This window comes from Dermacentor albipictus, chromosome 3, assembly GCF_038994185.2.
Source record: "Dermacentor albipictus isolate Rhodes 1998 colony chromosome 3, USDA_Dalb.pri_finalv2, whole genome shotgun sequence".
In the NCBI taxonomy this organism is placed as follows: domain Eukaryota; kingdom Metazoa; phylum Arthropoda; class Arachnida; order Ixodida; family Ixodidae; genus Dermacentor; species Dermacentor albipictus.
The window spans coordinates 192,019-209,260 of NC_091823.1; the positions used below are offsets into that span (position 1 = coordinate 192,019).

The 17,242-nt window shown below is 46.0% G+C and overlaps 1 protein-coding gene and 1 long non-coding RNA gene across 6 annotated transcripts in view; one reads left to right on the forward strand and one right to left on the reverse strand.

Annotated features, from left to right (window-relative positions):
- Nucleotides 1–12,689, forward strand: part of LOC139057137 (uncharacterized) — a 33,841-nt gene extending 21,152 nt beyond the window's left edge. Inside the window, exons 3-6 of one of the 2 annotated variants that reach the window (XR_011512575.1) lie at nt 3,199–3,562; nt 3,640–3,720; nt 4,665–5,018; nt 5,539–5,656. This is a non-coding gene — a long non-coding RNA (uncharacterized lncRNA). Of the gene's footprint in view, nt 1–3,198; nt 3,563–3,639; nt 3,721–4,664; nt 5,019–5,538; nt 5,791–12,467 lie in introns of those variants that run through there. The other variant, XR_011512574.1, reaches the window with a different exon arrangement.
- Nucleotides 1–17,242, reverse strand: part of tweek (transmembrane protein KIAA1109 homolog tweek) — a 576,634-nt gene that overhangs the window by 23,375 nt on the left and 536,017 nt on the right. For all 4 annotated transcript variants that reach the window (XM_070534911.1, XM_070534912.1, XM_070534910.1 and 1 more), the window contains 3 exons: nt 13,165–13,322; nt 12,857–13,062; nt 5,407–5,841 (listed from right to left, as the gene is read on the reverse strand). In XM_070534911.1, coding sequence (XP_070391012.1) covers nt 5,407–5,841; nt 12,857–13,062; nt 13,165–13,322 — 799 coding nt within the window. The remainder of the gene's footprint in view (nt 1–5,406; nt 5,842–12,856; nt 13,063–13,164; nt 13,323–17,242) is intronic.

Below are 17,242 nucleotides of genomic sequence, written 5' to 3' on the forward strand. Positions count from 1 at the left end.
TGTGATAGGACCAAGGCATAGGAGCAGGGCGGGTGTCAGGGCGACTCAAGGAGCAGGCACTTGGAAGACCCATATTAGTGATTTCCTGATGAACCACGGACTGGATCAGTGATATCGTTTCAGTAGTGTTGTTCCAAGACGTCTGTTGAGGGCGAGGCAGGAAACACTGCTTAGAGTTTGCGGGCTTACAATTCAGGACATGTTTTCCCTTGGTGGTGGCAAGCTAGATTGGTTGGTACAGGAAGAGGTCGCTGCAGTATTTGGAAGCCGTGTAAACTGATTGTATATATGGCGAGTCTTCTTCGCCTGCTCGAAATCGGTGGCATTCCTTCATGATGGCGTCGACAATCGATAAGTTTCTGAAGACCAAAAGGTTTAATGCATCGTCCGCGATGCCTTTGATCATATGTCCAACCTGTTCCGCCTCTGGCAAGGATGTGTCGATTTATGACAGAAGGCTAGGACGTCCTGAATGTAGGAGACATACCACTCGGTAGCAGTTTGGGCACGCGTGGTGAGTTGTTGCTTGGCGGCTAGTTGTCGACGCGTTCGGATTACCAAAAACGTCGAACAGCTTTTCCTTGAACATGTCCCAGCTGGTTAGCTCTTCCTCGCGTGTATAAAACCACATTCACGGTGTTCCGTCAAGGTAGAACACGACATTGGCCAGCATTATGGTCAGATCCCATCTGCTCCCCTTGCTGATGCACTCATACATCTTCAACCATTCTCCACGTCAACACCATCAAGGCGCGGTGAACTTGCGGGGTCTTGCGACGTGAGTAGAGCAACGTACTGGGTATGCGTAGTCGGCATTGCAGCTGCAGATGCGGTGCCTTCCACTAGAAGCATGGTCCCAGGCTGGGTGAGATGTCCACTGCGGAGCTCCGTGGCGAAGATGCGTACTCCGCACGCCCACCAAAATGTCACGGTATTTACAAAGCGTATATTCAGGGTGTCTACCAAGTTGACATTTCCAAATTCCCTGAGTTTTCCAGGTTTTCCCTGAGTGCCTTTGCAAAATTGCCTGAGTGATGCAGAACTGTTTTATGTCAAGACGAGCTGAAACCATATCACCAGATGCGGTCACTCAGGGCGACTCAAGGAGACTCAAGACCCATCATATTAGTGATTTCCTGATGAACCACGGACTGGATCAGCACTCAGCACTCAAGCATATATATATATAAAAAAAAGAATGGCTTATTCTAATTTGAATACTAAGGAGTAGTGTTCACGTTATTCAAGAAGAGAATAAAAGGGAGGGGTTAGTAAAATGCACAGCAAATAAAATGTCTTCGAAAAAATTGCAAATCGAGCCGAACATTCTCAAATACGAATAAAAAAGGAAATGCATACAAAAGCAAATATTTTCGAATATGAGCTATTTCTATCAACTGATAGCAAGCTCAGTGGCATGAGGCCCGAACTTTGTCACAATTGAGATTCTCTCTCAACAGCTCGTAAATCAACCTCAACCGTCCTGACATACTCTCAGCCCGCGCACGACGCCTCACTGTTGTTTCAGTCTGCTTCAAAGAGTTTATTTTTGTTTAGATGAGGGACACTTGCATCTCGGCATCAGCTAACACTTTGTTTTTTGAGCTCAAGCTCCTTCAAAACGGCAGCGGCACGCTTCATTTCCCGTTAATTCCTCAATGCGTAGGTCCTTTCTGTTATTGTACTCATTCCATCACTCGTTCGCCCCACGGACCATTTGAAGCATCTTCTTGGTCAGTTGCACAGTTCATGTCCTAGTTTTCGAACTCCTTAGGGGCCGTAAAAACGTCCGAAAAATCGGCCAGTTGGAAAAAAATAAATGCATGTCATATATTACTGCCCATAAGGGCTCAAACCGCCACAGGCACATTCGAAAACGCTCTGAAGGCCTGTCGGTACATGTATTAGGCATATCGATGCTCGTACTGTGAGAGGAAATAAGGGGTGCACGCGTGTATAATCAAGGAATACATACTGTGTCCGAGGCAATATCCCCTTCCCACGCTTGTTATGCTTCACTGCAATACTTTTGCGTATGCTTCGCCAAGTAACATTCAGGAACTGACTTTCAGGAACCGGAATTATGCAACGCACCGTGCTTTCCAAGCTTCTAAGCTAATCGCGCGGACCGCAAAGGTCGAGTCCGTACCATTGCTGATAGCAGCAAATTTTTTCAATAAAAAACACGGCACCCAACGGCAAGAAGCTTCATAGCGAACGTTGAAGCAGCAAGGCCTAGCATTGCCGCAGCAGTGGCTATAGACGGCTGCCAGCGGATCTGCGTGCGAGAGCGCCGGTTTCAGGCGGAGAGGTAATCAAAATGGCAGCAGTGGTGGCTTTGATTAATGCCGTTTCAGACCTGCGGTCAGGGCAAAACGCCCGGAAAATTGGACGGAGAAGGGTTTTAGCGTCCGAAATTTCAGACGTTCTGATACATTGACTCTATGGGGTACGTGGTGGTGCCGCGAAGCCGTCCAAACTATCGGGAACCCGTAAAGTCGGTCATTAGAGACGTTTAGCTTATACGCTACTCCGGTAAACGGGAGCGGTTTGGCCGGATTACCGGATGGTCGGGGCGTAAACGTGAGCGGTGAAGCCGCCTGGTGTTGTAGAGCTCAACCAGACAAACGCAGAGCTAAAACTGCAGTAGCTCACCATATCCTGCTTCGCCACTCGTGCAAATTTTTGGCAGCGGCGTAATTGTGAACACGATTACGCCACTGTCGAAAATTTACGCCAGCAGCTAAGCAGAACATAGTAATTAGCTCTGTGTTTGTGTGGTTGAGCTTTGCGCCACCAGCTGGCGCCACCGATCTGGTCGCTCAGTTTGACGCCTCCGCTAAACCGGAAACCCGCCCGCGCTTTCCCGATTACCGGACACGCTAAAGGTCTCTATTGACTGTACACCGGCAACTCCTCCAGCCGACGACAGGACGTCAAGGACGATTCATTATGATTCCTGTCTGTTGCTCGAGCCAGCATTACCACGACTTTCAACCCTTTCAATAAAATTACAGCTAATCTTCCCTGATAGAGGCACAAATTCCCTGAGTTTTCCCTGAGTTTTTCCAGACTACTCAAAATCCCTGAGAATTCCCGGTTTTCCCGCCTTTCCCGGTTGGTAGACACCCTGATAGTATAGACCAGAACACGCTAGTCTCGCACCCAGACTAACCGAATGCATACTCTCGCACCCAGGTTGCCCGGTCGACCGGCGCGATCTTGTACTGGGCTGCCAAAGTGTGTTCGCCGGCGACCAGTAGACATGGCAAGCGCCAGCTCTAGGGCTCCAAAGTGCGGAAATGTGCCCGTTCACACGGATCCAAAGTAGAAGAAGTCATCTGGGCATCATTGCGTCGTGTTTGGATGCCAAAACAACCAGCGGAAAAGGAGCAGGTTGCTTAGCGCTGTTTGCGAAGAGCACAACACACGTTGGGAATCGTGCCGGTGCAGTGTTTTCAGCCTGCGCCGATTTCCATCCGCAACGAACAATGCCAAGCTGCGCCACCGGTGGATAGCTGCAGTGAATAGGAAGAACTACCAACCCAGTGAAAATGCACGAGTGAGTATTTGATCTGTGTATATTTTGGTGCCACGTTCAAGTTTGCGCCCTACAAACGTAATACGTGTAACACGCAGGTTTGCTCCGAACACTTTCTGGGCAACAAGCCTACAGAGCAGAATCCCACGCCGGTGCTTCGCCTTGGCTATAACAAAAAGGCAAGCCTTTTCGTGTTTTCATTCAGGCAGAGCTCCCGACGGTTAAGCGGAACAGTTGAGTTTGCGGTTAGCGATACTTGCAGCTGGTGCACGGAATGACGATTAAGCGTGAACGACAAGTTGTAGGCCTTGCTGGTGAGCGTTATTGCTAATGAAAGTAAACCGAAGTCTGCTCGTCACGTAGCATGCGTCCACAAAAACGTAAACGACGACTATTCGTCGCCGAAGGTGTTCTTGCGGCGCACCTACCTTTACGAGCTGGTGTTGCAGGTGTCATTCGTAACGAATTCATTTGAGCCTCCTGAGCTCTAAACTGCGTGCGGGCTGTTATGCGGGGCAAAGCGCAAAATATTTCCGTTCATATGGCGAGGAAAATAAGGTGCTTAATTATTCTTGTATTTTGTAACAGAATTTTGATCGTTCTCATTAGTTTTTTTTTACTGTTTTCATTTCTAAGGGAGCGCCAACAATCCGATGGCCTCGCACAAGCGAAACAGGTCTGGTACCAGGTAGCTGCAGTCGGTGGGGCTAATTTCTTGGAATGCACGTGCGGTTGTTGTCTTGTACCAAAGGGGTCCTGATGATGCAGCTTTAAGTAGGGATGGTAATTTTACGTGCCCTGTCATGGTTTGTGCAACTGTACAACACCTGCATCTGTCATGCTCGCCCTGTTATACGGGCTTTGACTGCACATGTAGTTGAACATTATAACTACTGTAGTACCTCATTTTCCAATGAGTGCAGGTTTAGCATCATATGCTGCTTGTTCGAGTGCTGTAAGCTTTTGTTCTGAATGTTGTACTCTTAAGTGGTTGCACGATACAATTGGCCTGGTCTATTTTCTATTTCATTTTGAGAGGACTTTATATCTTCGCAACAGTGATGGCATGGGAAAGAACTACAGCCCTTCTTACTATAACATCTATTTTGTTTTCAATGTGCAGGTGGTGAAGGGCAGACGTCTGCTAACCAGGCAGTCAAACGACCTCGCCAGTTGGTTGCCAAACGCGGCCAACCCAGTAGAGACCATGACAAACAAGACCAAACTGAAAGTGCAGATGACAGTGTTCTGCGTGCTTTAATAATATATGGCACCAACACAGTGCTGTAAATTCCTTCACAGGTTACGTGCCAAAAAGCTCACACGTGTTCTAGCATATAGCGCGCGGTTTGTACAAACGTAATAGCGTACCTACCCGATGTATTCGCTTCTGCAGTCTGCACAGCACTCAGTGTGGCCATTGCGGACTTGCATGAGGTCTTGAAGTTTGATTGAATCCAGACAGCGAAAATGACAGGTAAGAAAAAACGCGAAACACCCCTTCCGCCCAGCTAAAAAGCCCAAGTTTCGCTTTCGCGCCGGGTCGCATCTCCCGGCGTGGCAGCCCAGGCCTGCTACTTCGCGGCGCTTGGGATAAATGGCGCGACCAGCGCTCATCAATATGGCGGCGCCCTTTGAATTTACGGTGTTCTGGTGTATATACACAGCTGCCGAGAATCCCGAGAGGCTCTTGCCACTTCGTCCTCTTCACCGTCGACGACCTTGTTCTCTTCTCCCACCGTAACAATAGTCTACCGTATTAGTGGTAAAAAAATAATGTGAATCAACTTGAACAACAGCTCCTGGCATCAACTGCAAAAAGGAAACCCTTTCATGAAAGTGTATAAACATGCAAGACAGCCCACCTGCGGGCCAAGCACATCCTGGGCCTCAGTGGCAAAGTGTATGCTGGGCTGCCGAAGGCTGAACAGGGCCCAGGCCTTGGATCGAAAGCTGACGCCATGAAAACAGGCGAGTGAGACGTTCCCACCTCGCAGGTCCATGCTCCCGCCCACCAAGGTGCCATGCAGGGGCAGGCGTAGACCCCAGCCCAGCTGAAGGCCTGAGACCAGTGCTAGGGCCCCTTGCCAGTGTCGCTGATTGGCATGCCGGCTCTCCTCTCCTCCTCCACCCATGCGGTCGGCGCGACGTGGCCGAGGCCCAGCCAGCCGCATGGACGAGAACACACGTCTACTACTGTGGAACTGCTGGGAGAAGAACTCCTCCAGCTTGGCACCCATCTTAGCCAGGTCGGGTGTGGTTGACTTGGAGATAAGCAACTGCAGTTGATCCCAGTGCACCTGCGAGACCCATTGGAAACAACTGCAAAAGCACTTTCTAGGGAGCACTCTACCACAAAGATTTAAAAACATGTTTATATATATTCATAACAGAGATATTACATGCAAACAAAACCAAAGTACCAGACTGAACCAGAACCACAAAAATGCACCCGAACTGCAATTGTGGCTGGATCTGAATACAAACTGATATTCTTAGAATTTGCCTGAGCGTGAACTGAACACGAACCCAGGAAATTAATAATAATGGTTATCGTGTGGAATGAAATGGTTTGAACAAGAGGGCAGCACCAATACCTGAGCAGAAAATTGTTAGAACTCGTGAGTTGTGTTTTATGTGACAATGGGCACAGATGAAAGTTTATGATAGGTAACTGTGGCCATCTCAGCAGAGACACTTGCATGTTTACACTTGGTCATGCCAGTTGTGCTCCATGGCTGAAACATTGCCTTAGGGCTACGCAGAATTAATGTTTCTGTTTGTCAATTATGCAAACCGTTAGGTCAGACAAAGCTAGCAGTAAGAAAAAAGCCCCCTAAACTAAAAGGCCTGTAAAACATGCACTTGATAAATTTCCGCTGGTACTAACCAGTGTCTCTCTTCTCTAATTTCTTCCTAAAGTTCTTTTAACCAGTGGAAATCATATTAAGTTATGCCGGGTGACAACGAAAGATGTCAAAATGGTGTGCTCAAGGAGGGCAATAGTGACAGATCACAAACCACATGCCAATTCAATAACAAAAGAAAGAATGTGCTTATTTAGTATTTGGTCTTTTTCTATCCTTCTGGCACAATGTGACAACTCGATGCTATGCACAGAACATATAAATGTTATCTTTGTCGGGGATTGCTGCACAGCAATAGGAACACCAGCGAGTGCAACAGCATGTATTCTTGTAACAACAACACTGCTGCAGTGAATGAATGCTGTCACCTTCTCAGTGCACAGCAGTAAAGAGCGTGCGAGATCTACTTTTGATGGGTCATAGTTGAAGGCTTGCTTGGTGGCTGCAAACAGAGAACAGACAACAATGCTCGCGGATGCAATAACTGATGCACCCAGGTACACAGTCCTCAGCCTGGGCTGAAACGCATACCTTTATTTCAAATGTACACAGATATATAGGGCGTTCTTTTTTGCTGTACCAAATGAAAAAAAATTGCCTGTGGCAGATAGCACAATTCTAACCTTTGATCAAAATTACTCAATGAGGCGGCCATTACTTCTAATAGAAATCGAAATGCTTACTTGAATAATTAAGTTAATTACATTAGCCCCTTAATTAATTATGTTACAACACGTATTTCAACCTACAAATGATAGCCTGTGTGTTCACAATGCGTGTCCCCTTGGAATGAATTCTCTGGACTGCACCAGTTTCAAGATATTAATTTTCAAACTGTCAGATGAAATGCATTGGTGTTCCAGTTACTTTTGTGCTTTAATTCACAAAACAGCATTTTATTTAAGAAGGTAAATGGAACGCCAATGCATTTCATCAGGCACTTTGAAAATTAATATCTTGGAACTGGTCAAGTCCAGAGAATTCATTCCAAAAGGATATGCCTTGTGAACTCAGATGCCATAAAATAATCAATAAAAAAGTTTATTAGCATAATTATGCTAATTATTTAATCAAGCATTTTGATTTCTAATATAGGTAATGGCTGCCTTATCGAGTAATTTAGATCAAGGGTTACATTTGCGCTACTTGCCACAGGCAATTTTTAAAAATTTGGTGCAGCTTGACCCGAGCAGCATTGACCTGAGCACCAACATCTGACGAACGTCTGCTTCCCAAGTTGCACACCCTCAAGGTGTGTCGCCATCATGGTTGAAGCACCTTACGTTAGGAATCTTTTCAATGCAAGCCTGGAATGCGGCATTTATCGCATAGCTGATATGCACGCTGCATGACATATTTGCATAGGAGATTGTGTTATTGTTGCCGACATAAGTGCGAAAGGAAATATGCTACTCATGTCACTCAGTGCGAGAATAGTCGTGCATAGCCGTCAAGTACACTATAGCATAGCAAAGGGATGAGACACCATGAAATCACCCATAAGCTGAGGGATAGCCTCTGAGCTTAGTGCATCATAGGTGCTAAAATCACAACATACTCCCTTCTTTACTTTAACATGTTGGTAATATTAGTAGAAGTTAGTATTGAAAATGCCAGACATGCACTAGCATGCTACACTATATACACAAATTACTCAATACACATACTTTACACCATATACAGTAAGCGACCGCTTTTGTACATAACCTCTTTGAATCAAGAAGGTGGTCGATGTTCTTGTACTGGCCATTCGGCTGGCAGCAGACTGCACCGCCAGAAGCTGGGACTGTGGTGCGCCAGATGAAAAAAGGTGCACCATGGCAGCAGCAGGTGGTGGTGTCTGTACCGCAACAGAAGGAGGTTGCGACACCTTGGTCAAAAGCTCATGAAGATGAAGCCTGCAACCTCTGCGGAACTTTGGAGAGTTTTGATGCACTCCAGTTCCTGCCATCTCGTAGCCTGAAGGACTTGGCCTCTTCTCGACTTCAGCTTGTGGTGAAAAGGAGGAGTCTTCTTTGAAGTCAACGAACACCCTTCTTGATGAGAGCAAAACCTGCTACTGCTACTGTTCTTTTCATGGTAGCTCTTCTCTTGTTTGCATACTGTTTGCCGTGTTACTATTGGTACTCGACTCTTTGGTGTAATTGGGAGAGCACCTTAGCCAGATCTTCAGGAAAGGCTGGCACTGAAAAACACACCACATCCAACCTGGCTCAGGGCATTCTACTACCCAGCACTCAAACTGTTGGAACAACATCAGTCATTTCCTGTAGAGTGCATCTGTAGATGCTGAGATATTCCGTGACTGATTGGCGGAGTAGTTGCTGCTCAGGAAGTGACAGCAGCACGTTTTTAAAGGGGCCCTGAACAACTTTTTATTGAAACGGAGAAAGGCATTTGAATTAAAAATAGGCTATTTGAGAAATACTTTGAGAAAAGTTCCTTCTTGAGTGCCTTGCACTGCTAAGGCTACGGTGGAATGGGGTAGGCCCACACGCTCCCCCTTCTAAATGTCACTGTGCCGCACAGTTCAAATTTCATTTTGGATGTTAACGTAGACGCCACGACTTTCGATTTTGGTGCCTATGGCATGCTAAATGTAAGCGAAATGCGTTTCTCCTCAGTGAGCCACAATGCGCTTTGCCAGTGGACTCATGGTGGTGCCCTGTGGCGGATGCAGTATCTACATCTACATCTGCATGATGGTGGTAGGATTCACAATAGGATTAGAGTGAGCCGTTATTTTTCCAAACACAGTGGAAAAACAATTCTGGGGTAAGACGCACACCGTAGTGGGAGACTTCTGATTAATTTTGACCACTTGTGTTCTTTAAAGGGGCCCTGAACCACCCCTCGGACTTTGAGAAAAAACACATTCAGCGGATGGTACATGCTGCTGTGAACATCTCATACAAATTTTGCACTCATGCGCGACACGTGGGGCTCACAAGCAGAGCGCGACACCTTTTTCTCAAACTATCTCGTTTCAAAAGAATCCATTTTCTCACTCTCTGTTGCGTGCTTTATTTTGTCATAAAGCACTTCCCTTACACCGTGGCTATTGGCTGATCACTGACATCAATCAAGAAGGGTGTTTGGATAAGTGCACTTCTTCCTACTGTTACCGTGGATATTAATTGACACAGTTAACTAAACGGGCTGAAGTATAGCTGAAGTAAGCGAAAGCTTTGCTTTAAGTTTTCATATGGATGATGCACTTCCGGGTGAAACCACCTGTCGTCTGCTGATGCTCAGCCATGGCTCAGCGGCGCCCAGAGTTGGCGCGTCCGCATGCATTCGAACTATGTTTGACCACACCGTCTTTTCGGCATCGCCACGTTCGTACCTCGTTTGTTTCAAGTAGTTTTGAGTGCCAGAAGTGGTCTCAAACCTTGCGGAGCTTATGAAGCGGCACTGCCACTTAGTTCCAACGCCGCGGATCCTGTGCTGGTCAGTGCGCACACTGAGCATAATATGAGAGCATGGAGTACGGTGTCCATTGGGGAGCTCTTAGGCGCGCTACCGATGTAACTATGCACACTATTGAAACAGGTCGCACACAGACGACGTTACAAACAGCAGGGGGTCAGTTGGAGGACCAGTTACACAGCCGTGCAGAAACGTTGGCCTTGCGCACTCAGAAGCAGGTGACCGGAAATACCGTGTTGCCAACAGCACCCAGCATCCGTTAATTTGCGTGAAAAGTATCAGCGAAAGAAGAAACACTGAAGCCTGGTGATGTAATTCCATGGGCGGGGCATCACCATAGGCACTGCCTCCCTCCATCAGAACGGAGGATGTTGAGGAGGAATGAGAGAGATAAATATTCCTCTCGCAATATCTACGTTCCTGCTAGGTCTTTTTAAAAAATTCTTTCGAATACATGTTCCTGGGAGGTATGAAACTTGCCCGAAGGTGCTTTTGAAGCTCCAGAAAAAGGTGGTTCGGGGCCCAATGCACAGTACACATGCTTTTTTACATTTTGCCACCATCAAAATGCAGCCAAGGTGGCTGGGTTTTGAACCTGCGACCTCATGTTTAGCAGCCACTAAGCAACCATGGCAAGTCAACTTCAGTGAAAAAGTGCAGATGGCTGCGTGACCTGTAACATTCCCAGCTGCGCGCAACAAACCAAATGTCATGTATTCCTACCCCCATCGCAAATGCACATTACCTTTGAAACATGCGATTTCCAATAGGCTGTCTTCTCGTTGGAAAGATCTATTATATGCGAGCACTACCATAGTGCTCGCATCCCCCAGCCATTTTCTTTTTCGATGAGTCATCACACACTAAGAAATTACTGTAGCTGCAGATGACTGCAAAAGAATGCCGTCTGCTTGTTACAGGGGGTGATGATTGTGCGCAGCAGCCGAGCCAAGTTTCCTGCCATTTCTTTTTCCAAAGGGTTTCCCTCCCCCATTGTATGTGCAACAGTGCACTTGATAGTCTCCGATTTCAGCACACACACACACACAAGCACAAAAATGTGAACAGTGCAATAAAGACAGACACGGGTGCAAAAGCACCCGTGTACTTATATTTAGAAGCATGTTAAAGAACCCCAGTTGGTCCGAATTCCCAGAGTCCCCCACTATGGCGTGCTTCATGAACAGATAGCGGTTTTGGCATGTAAAACTCCCCAATCTATCTAGAACTTTCGGCTGCAATCAAATTATCCGAGAAATTGAAATAACTAGAGTCTAATTAACAGAAGTCTACTGTACTGTGCGTGCGAGCTGAGTGGGCTCGACAGCGGGTGCAATGGCACACTCGCTAGAGAGTTGTTCTTAACTACAGCAGATGACCTGTCACAACAGGAACAAACTGGAACATGCTGCAATGGCAAAGAGCAGATTTTCCACCCCTTTTATTCAAACATGACTGAGTGGCGTCACCTGGTGGAAGAATCTGAACTACACGCAATATGGCTGCTATGATGCACTTACCTTCATTCAACCTACTCGATAATTATCAATTTTGTCGCTGCCATCAGGGTCGAATCAACAGAAGTCAACTGTAGTACCAAATTAGTGTTTTTCTATTTTTGGCCTTTCACCACTTTCCCTCAGGTATCAATGTTTTAGTGCTCATCAATCAGGCACAAGATGCGATTTATGCAGCAAAACATCTGTTCCTTCATTAGTAAGGAGAGCCAATTGCATTCAGATTGTACAAATGTCGCAACTGCTGCACCTAAAACCAATGTGAACCCCAGAGGCTGCTCTGGAATTGCACATTTGGTGGCAGTTTACAGGGCGTAGGTTGCACAAAAAAGCACAATTTCCACGTGACTTGGCTGTGCAGCCTGTCAAGAAATGGATTAGGCCACACATACTAATACAAGAAGCTGCCACTCTAGGCTGTGCACGCAAGCAGTACGGAAGCAGATTTTTCACAAAGTCTGTGTCCCGTAAGCCTTTTATACAAACAGTACAACGATGCAATGGCAGATGAATTCGAGCAGAAAGATTTGATTCAATAATTGCTGCCAAGCTTGGCTTGCTCCTATCAAGCACCATTTAGGAACAAGTTTGCCTTAAACAGGTTCTTTTTGGCTAGTGTTAGTCTGCACACAGCTTGCCCAATTAAGAGCACTTGTGATTTTAACATTGCACCTGTACATACTCTACTTGCTATTATTTCAACCAGCTAGCTTTTCTGTGAGGATTAGGGTTGTGAACCATCGCAAATTTAGCGGGACAGTCATGACTTTTGAGTAAATGTCCCATGTCCTGACTTGACCCGGTTGGGTGGAAAAATGTGCGGACATTTCCTTTTTATTTTAGTGTACAATAATAAACATACCAGATGTTCTTTTTATAATGCTTGAAAGCTCGTTTGCACATTCTTCTTTCCAGTGTTCTGTTGCATTCTTATAAACATAAATATGGTTTCGTTTTTGTTGTGGTTCCAGTTCAGCTGTAATTACTTACCATTTATGTACCTCTATTCATATTTGTAACCGTGTTCGCCAGGCAACTATACTGCACCTTTCTTGTTGTAAATCGTGATACGGTAAGAGTAAAAAATGTTCTTTAACTTTGTTGTGTGCACAGGCTCCAGGCACTTGGCAGCCGCCCTCCTCCTCCTCAAACCCCATCTTCGTCCCTGCTTCATCCACTCAAGAGTTGACAACATAGTGTGGATTCTCGCCCCATATATGCTGAAGACCGGAATGATTAAGGACAGATGTGGTAAAGCACAGATGAGCTTTTAACAACTGAGGCAATGGCGATGTGTTTTATGAAGTGAAATAAAGATGCAGATCTGAGACAAAAGCCTGTGCAACGTCAGGTGCCCTGCTTGTAACTTAAGTGCTTCTAGCCATTTCGCAGCTGTTGCAGTCACAAAATAGTCGCTGACACCACATACAGTGTTTCAGGTCTTACCTAACACAGCACACAATATGCTCAATGCTTTTAAAGTAATAACATTGTGAACTGACCTGGCCATGGACAAACAGCAGTGCCGGTCGCTTGGTAGCCTCACAGCCTTCACAGAGCCGCCACTCGTCCCGCAGCTCCACAGTGAGCTGGGAGACCCGGCCCATGAGCACACTGCTGCCCATGTAGTCGAGCCGACTCTCAGCTGCCCACAGTGCCAGCGTTAATGTATGCACTGGCTCCCGGCCCCAGTTTTCCTGCAGGCCCACTGCATCGTGGGGTGCCCACACTCAAAACCTGTTGCTTGCCCTCATTGCATGATGAGCTCACATTATAGCTACCTCAGGGTGGTGTCAAAGGAAGCACTCACTGTGTGTGTGAATACGGCTAAGCTCGATGGCCCCACCAACAATGCCTCCTTTTGCATCAAGGCTAGAGCCATCAAGGTCCACTGCCAAATTCAGGTCCTTGTGGCCACGACTGTCAATCGCCAGGCGACCCTGGGACCTGAAGCCTTGCGTCAGCCACCTGCATAGGTGCCATTTGGCATGCAGCACTAAAGCACAACGCACTGCTTGTTGGAAAGGCTGTGCTAAGCACCCGCTACCTTTATCTCTTTTGGTATGAGCAGAGCATTGCACAGAATCAGCAAATCACATAGCATGTATGGACTGGATAAGTTAACCCAAGCCCACACATTCAGAGGCCAAGCAAGTGTACAAACTGAAGATGTCAATGGTAGCTGAAGTTCACTAAAGAATGCTATTATGTGCCACAGTCAAAGCAAAGTCAACAGGCTAGTTCCTAGTGAGGTGCGTGCCTCGTATGTACTGTAAATATTGCTGGTGACCTGAAGCACCATGTGAAGCACACAAATTGCAATTTCAACTGACACTTAGGGTTACCATAGGATTTTACAGCATGAAACAGGGCTCTGCTGTAGTAAATAACACTGTGATCACCTTAGAAAACCTTACGAAAACATAAGGGGCCTGTAACAAGCAACCCTACATGACATCTGTACCTGTTGCTGGAATATTTGGTTCAACTATAGTTTTCCTGTCCACTAATTTCTTCTTTAAATCTATCTAAAGCCTTTTACACAATAACCTTGCATGAGCTTAGGTATTCGTGGCACCACATGTTGCACATGGTGGCCTCTGATGGCATCACGGAAATATTGAATCATTTACCCAACTAGAACTCACCCACACTGTTAGTACCACTTCCACTGAGGCCGAGTCAAGCTCATCCACACCAAAATAGGACTAAAATCAAATTAAGCTGCATCCATTTATGGTTACAGTGATCTATTATTGGATAAAACATGTTGGCAGGTTAGCTGGTTTGAATCCATGATGGAGTGTGTAGGCGTTGAAAGTAGCGCAGTCTCTGTGTATCTGTTTCTTTCTACATCCCCATTCAGTCACGCTTACACACTCTATCCTGGGTCCATTATTGCACCCAACGATGATCCCAAGAAGGAAATATTCTAATTAGAAGTGACACACCATGTGGAAAGGATAGCAACTCATAATGGTGATCTGAAAGTCACGTCATCTTCACTGCATGGAAACAGTCTGTGCAGTGGGATAGCTAGAATTTGTTTTGGGAGGGGTGGGGTGGGGGGCCACCCACTTGAGCGGGGCAAAGGTGAGGCGGGGAGGCTCAGAAAGCCGCATACTAACAGAAATTTAGAGTGGAGGGGGGAGCGATGGGGGGGGGGGGCACATGCCTAATGTGCCACCCCTGGCTATACCCTTGTGTTTGTGACCACTGCAAAAAATGACAGAAAACAAAATTATTCTCAATCCTTCCAATTCAGAAGTGGACTTGACACCAGAGACTTATATTGAATAACGAAAATTAATGAGAAGCTCTGAATAACCTCTTTAATGCACCTATTTGACACAAACTTGGCTCACTGGGCATATGTCACAGGATACCTGCTGCTCTTGAATGAACCTCTTTGAAGGCAACTTGACAATTTAGTAATATGGAAATACACCTTATGCAGACCGTCATACACAACATAATGAATTCATATAAGATATAAATTGACACATCGAATTTATCCGATTTGAATGGTCTAACAGACGCCATTTACAGAACCGCGGTATCTGTTCTTGATGCAGAGCTATTAATTTGTAAACTTTGTGCTTCTATCTTTTTTCTAACTTTCAAATTTATGAAAAGTCTTAACTAAATGAAGGCCCTAAATCGAAATTTGGCTTCTAACAGTCACTAGAATTTAACTTTCTCTCTCAAATGCAACAAATCTTATGAAAATTGGTCCAGGGGTTATCTCCGTAAAGCATTTCTGCATTTTACACGTGTTTGAATGGGCCACGTCAGAGTTGGACATGAGCTAAAGCTTCCTCTTAATGCAAAAAAAATCAAGAATTTCTCCCATGCTGGGTGAAATCGAACCCAATTCATATGTAATCAGATAATCTTGTCCTAGTATATTTTCACCATAGGTCGGCAGTGTGGGAGAATACTCACTCACACTCACTCATCATAATTCTTCCAGGCCCCGCACTCACTCACGTTCACACTCACCTCCACTCACACTCACATGCATCCACTCACGCTCGCACTCACCTCCACTCACACTCACTGGCCCTCACTCGCAGTTGCACTCATGTCTGCTCACACTCCCTGGCACTCACTCACACTCATGCCTTTTAAATGAGTGCGAGTGAATGTGAGTGAGTTCACTCATTAGTGAGTGTGCTGCCCACTGCCACTCACAATTCGTGTATATTCAGACCGAAGCTTCCAATTTAGCACCTATTACATCCGGAGTGGGAGAAGGCAGTGTTTTGGGCCCAGTTTTATTTTTGACATACATAAACGATTTGTCTTCCCAATTACATAGTAACATTCGTCTATTCGCTGACAGCTGTTTTTCGTATCACGAAATTATTTGCAATAACGATCACCATAAACAAAATTCTACCTTTTCTTGGTGTCAGGAGTGGCAGATGACCCTAATTGCCCAAAGATAAGTAATGCTAACAGTAAGTAGAAAGCAGTGGATATCTGATTTTACTTACATTATTAATGATACACTCCTCACTTGTGTATTTCAGGGTAAATATTTAGGTGTCACTTTAACATGTGCTCTCCCTCTGCAGGGGCATATGCGTCAGCAGGTGTTTGGTGTGTTGCGACACCACGTACCTGAGCACATGAGAGTTGGCCCTCCCGCGTGTAGCCATGAGCAGCTTATAGCCGTGTCTGGGGAAAGAGGGATCCTGGGGGGTGGGACCTTTAAGTAGCCCAGCAGAGGCAAAACACCTCTTTAGCCTCTGCTTCACATAGATGGCACCTCCAGACTGACCCACGTGGAGGAAATCGGCAATTGCCTTTCCCTGTCCCCCTCTTCAATCTTTTTCTTTCTCTCTCACCTTCCCATCTTTTCTGTCTTCTAGTCACTTCTTTTCAATTCCGAATTTCTGGGTGGCAAGGGTTAACCTTGTGTGGGTAATCAACCTAGATTACAGCATATTTAGTTATGTCAATGATGTACTGCTGACATCTACACAACTTGCACTTATGTCGTCACGTCCCCTTGTTGAGCTTGGTGGTGGATGGCAGGCATCACTGCTGAACATAATACTACGTACAATAAGATCAAGCTATCCTCCACTTCCTGATCGTCCCCCTTAAAAAAGGGGGCGCACTGATGCAACGCTCAACTTTTTCGCCTGACCTAAAGTGACATTCCCAAAGTTCCATGTTGTGTATTGTGAAAATCCAGACAAGACTGTTCGAACGATCTCACCATTTCTCGTGTCAAAATCTCTCACTGTAACAATACAGCCAGGTCACAAAGCAATGAAGATGGCTTGCTGCTTGAGCTGAGTGATAAAACACAGCATAGCAAGCTGTCCGACCTCGCGGCGATTGGGAACAACCCTCTCTCCATTTCTCCTCACCGCTCACTTAACGCAGTCCGTGGAGTAATATCTGAACAAGACCTTTTGGACCTAACTGAAACAGAACTGCTTGAAGGATGGAAAGAGCAAGATGTAATCAATGCACAGAGAATTAAATTGAGACGCAATAACAAAGAAATAGCAACAAAGCACCTAATTCTGACCTTCACCATGACTAACTTACCAGAGTCCATTGAGACAGGTTATCTTAAGATCCGTGTGAGACCATACATACCAATCCCCGCCGATGTTTAAAATGCCAGAGGGTCGGCCACGGCTCACAGAGCTGCCGTGGTCGGCTGACGTGTGCTAAATGTGGAGCGAATGACCACCCTGCAAATGACTGTCAAGGCAAACTTCACTGTGCTAACTGTTATGGAGGGCACGCCGCATACTCGCGGTCATGTCCCAAATGGAAACAAGAAAAAGAAATTCCCCTAGCGCTTAAAGTAAAACAAAACATCTCTTTCAAAGAAGTGCGTAAGCATTTTTCTTTTGTTGAGC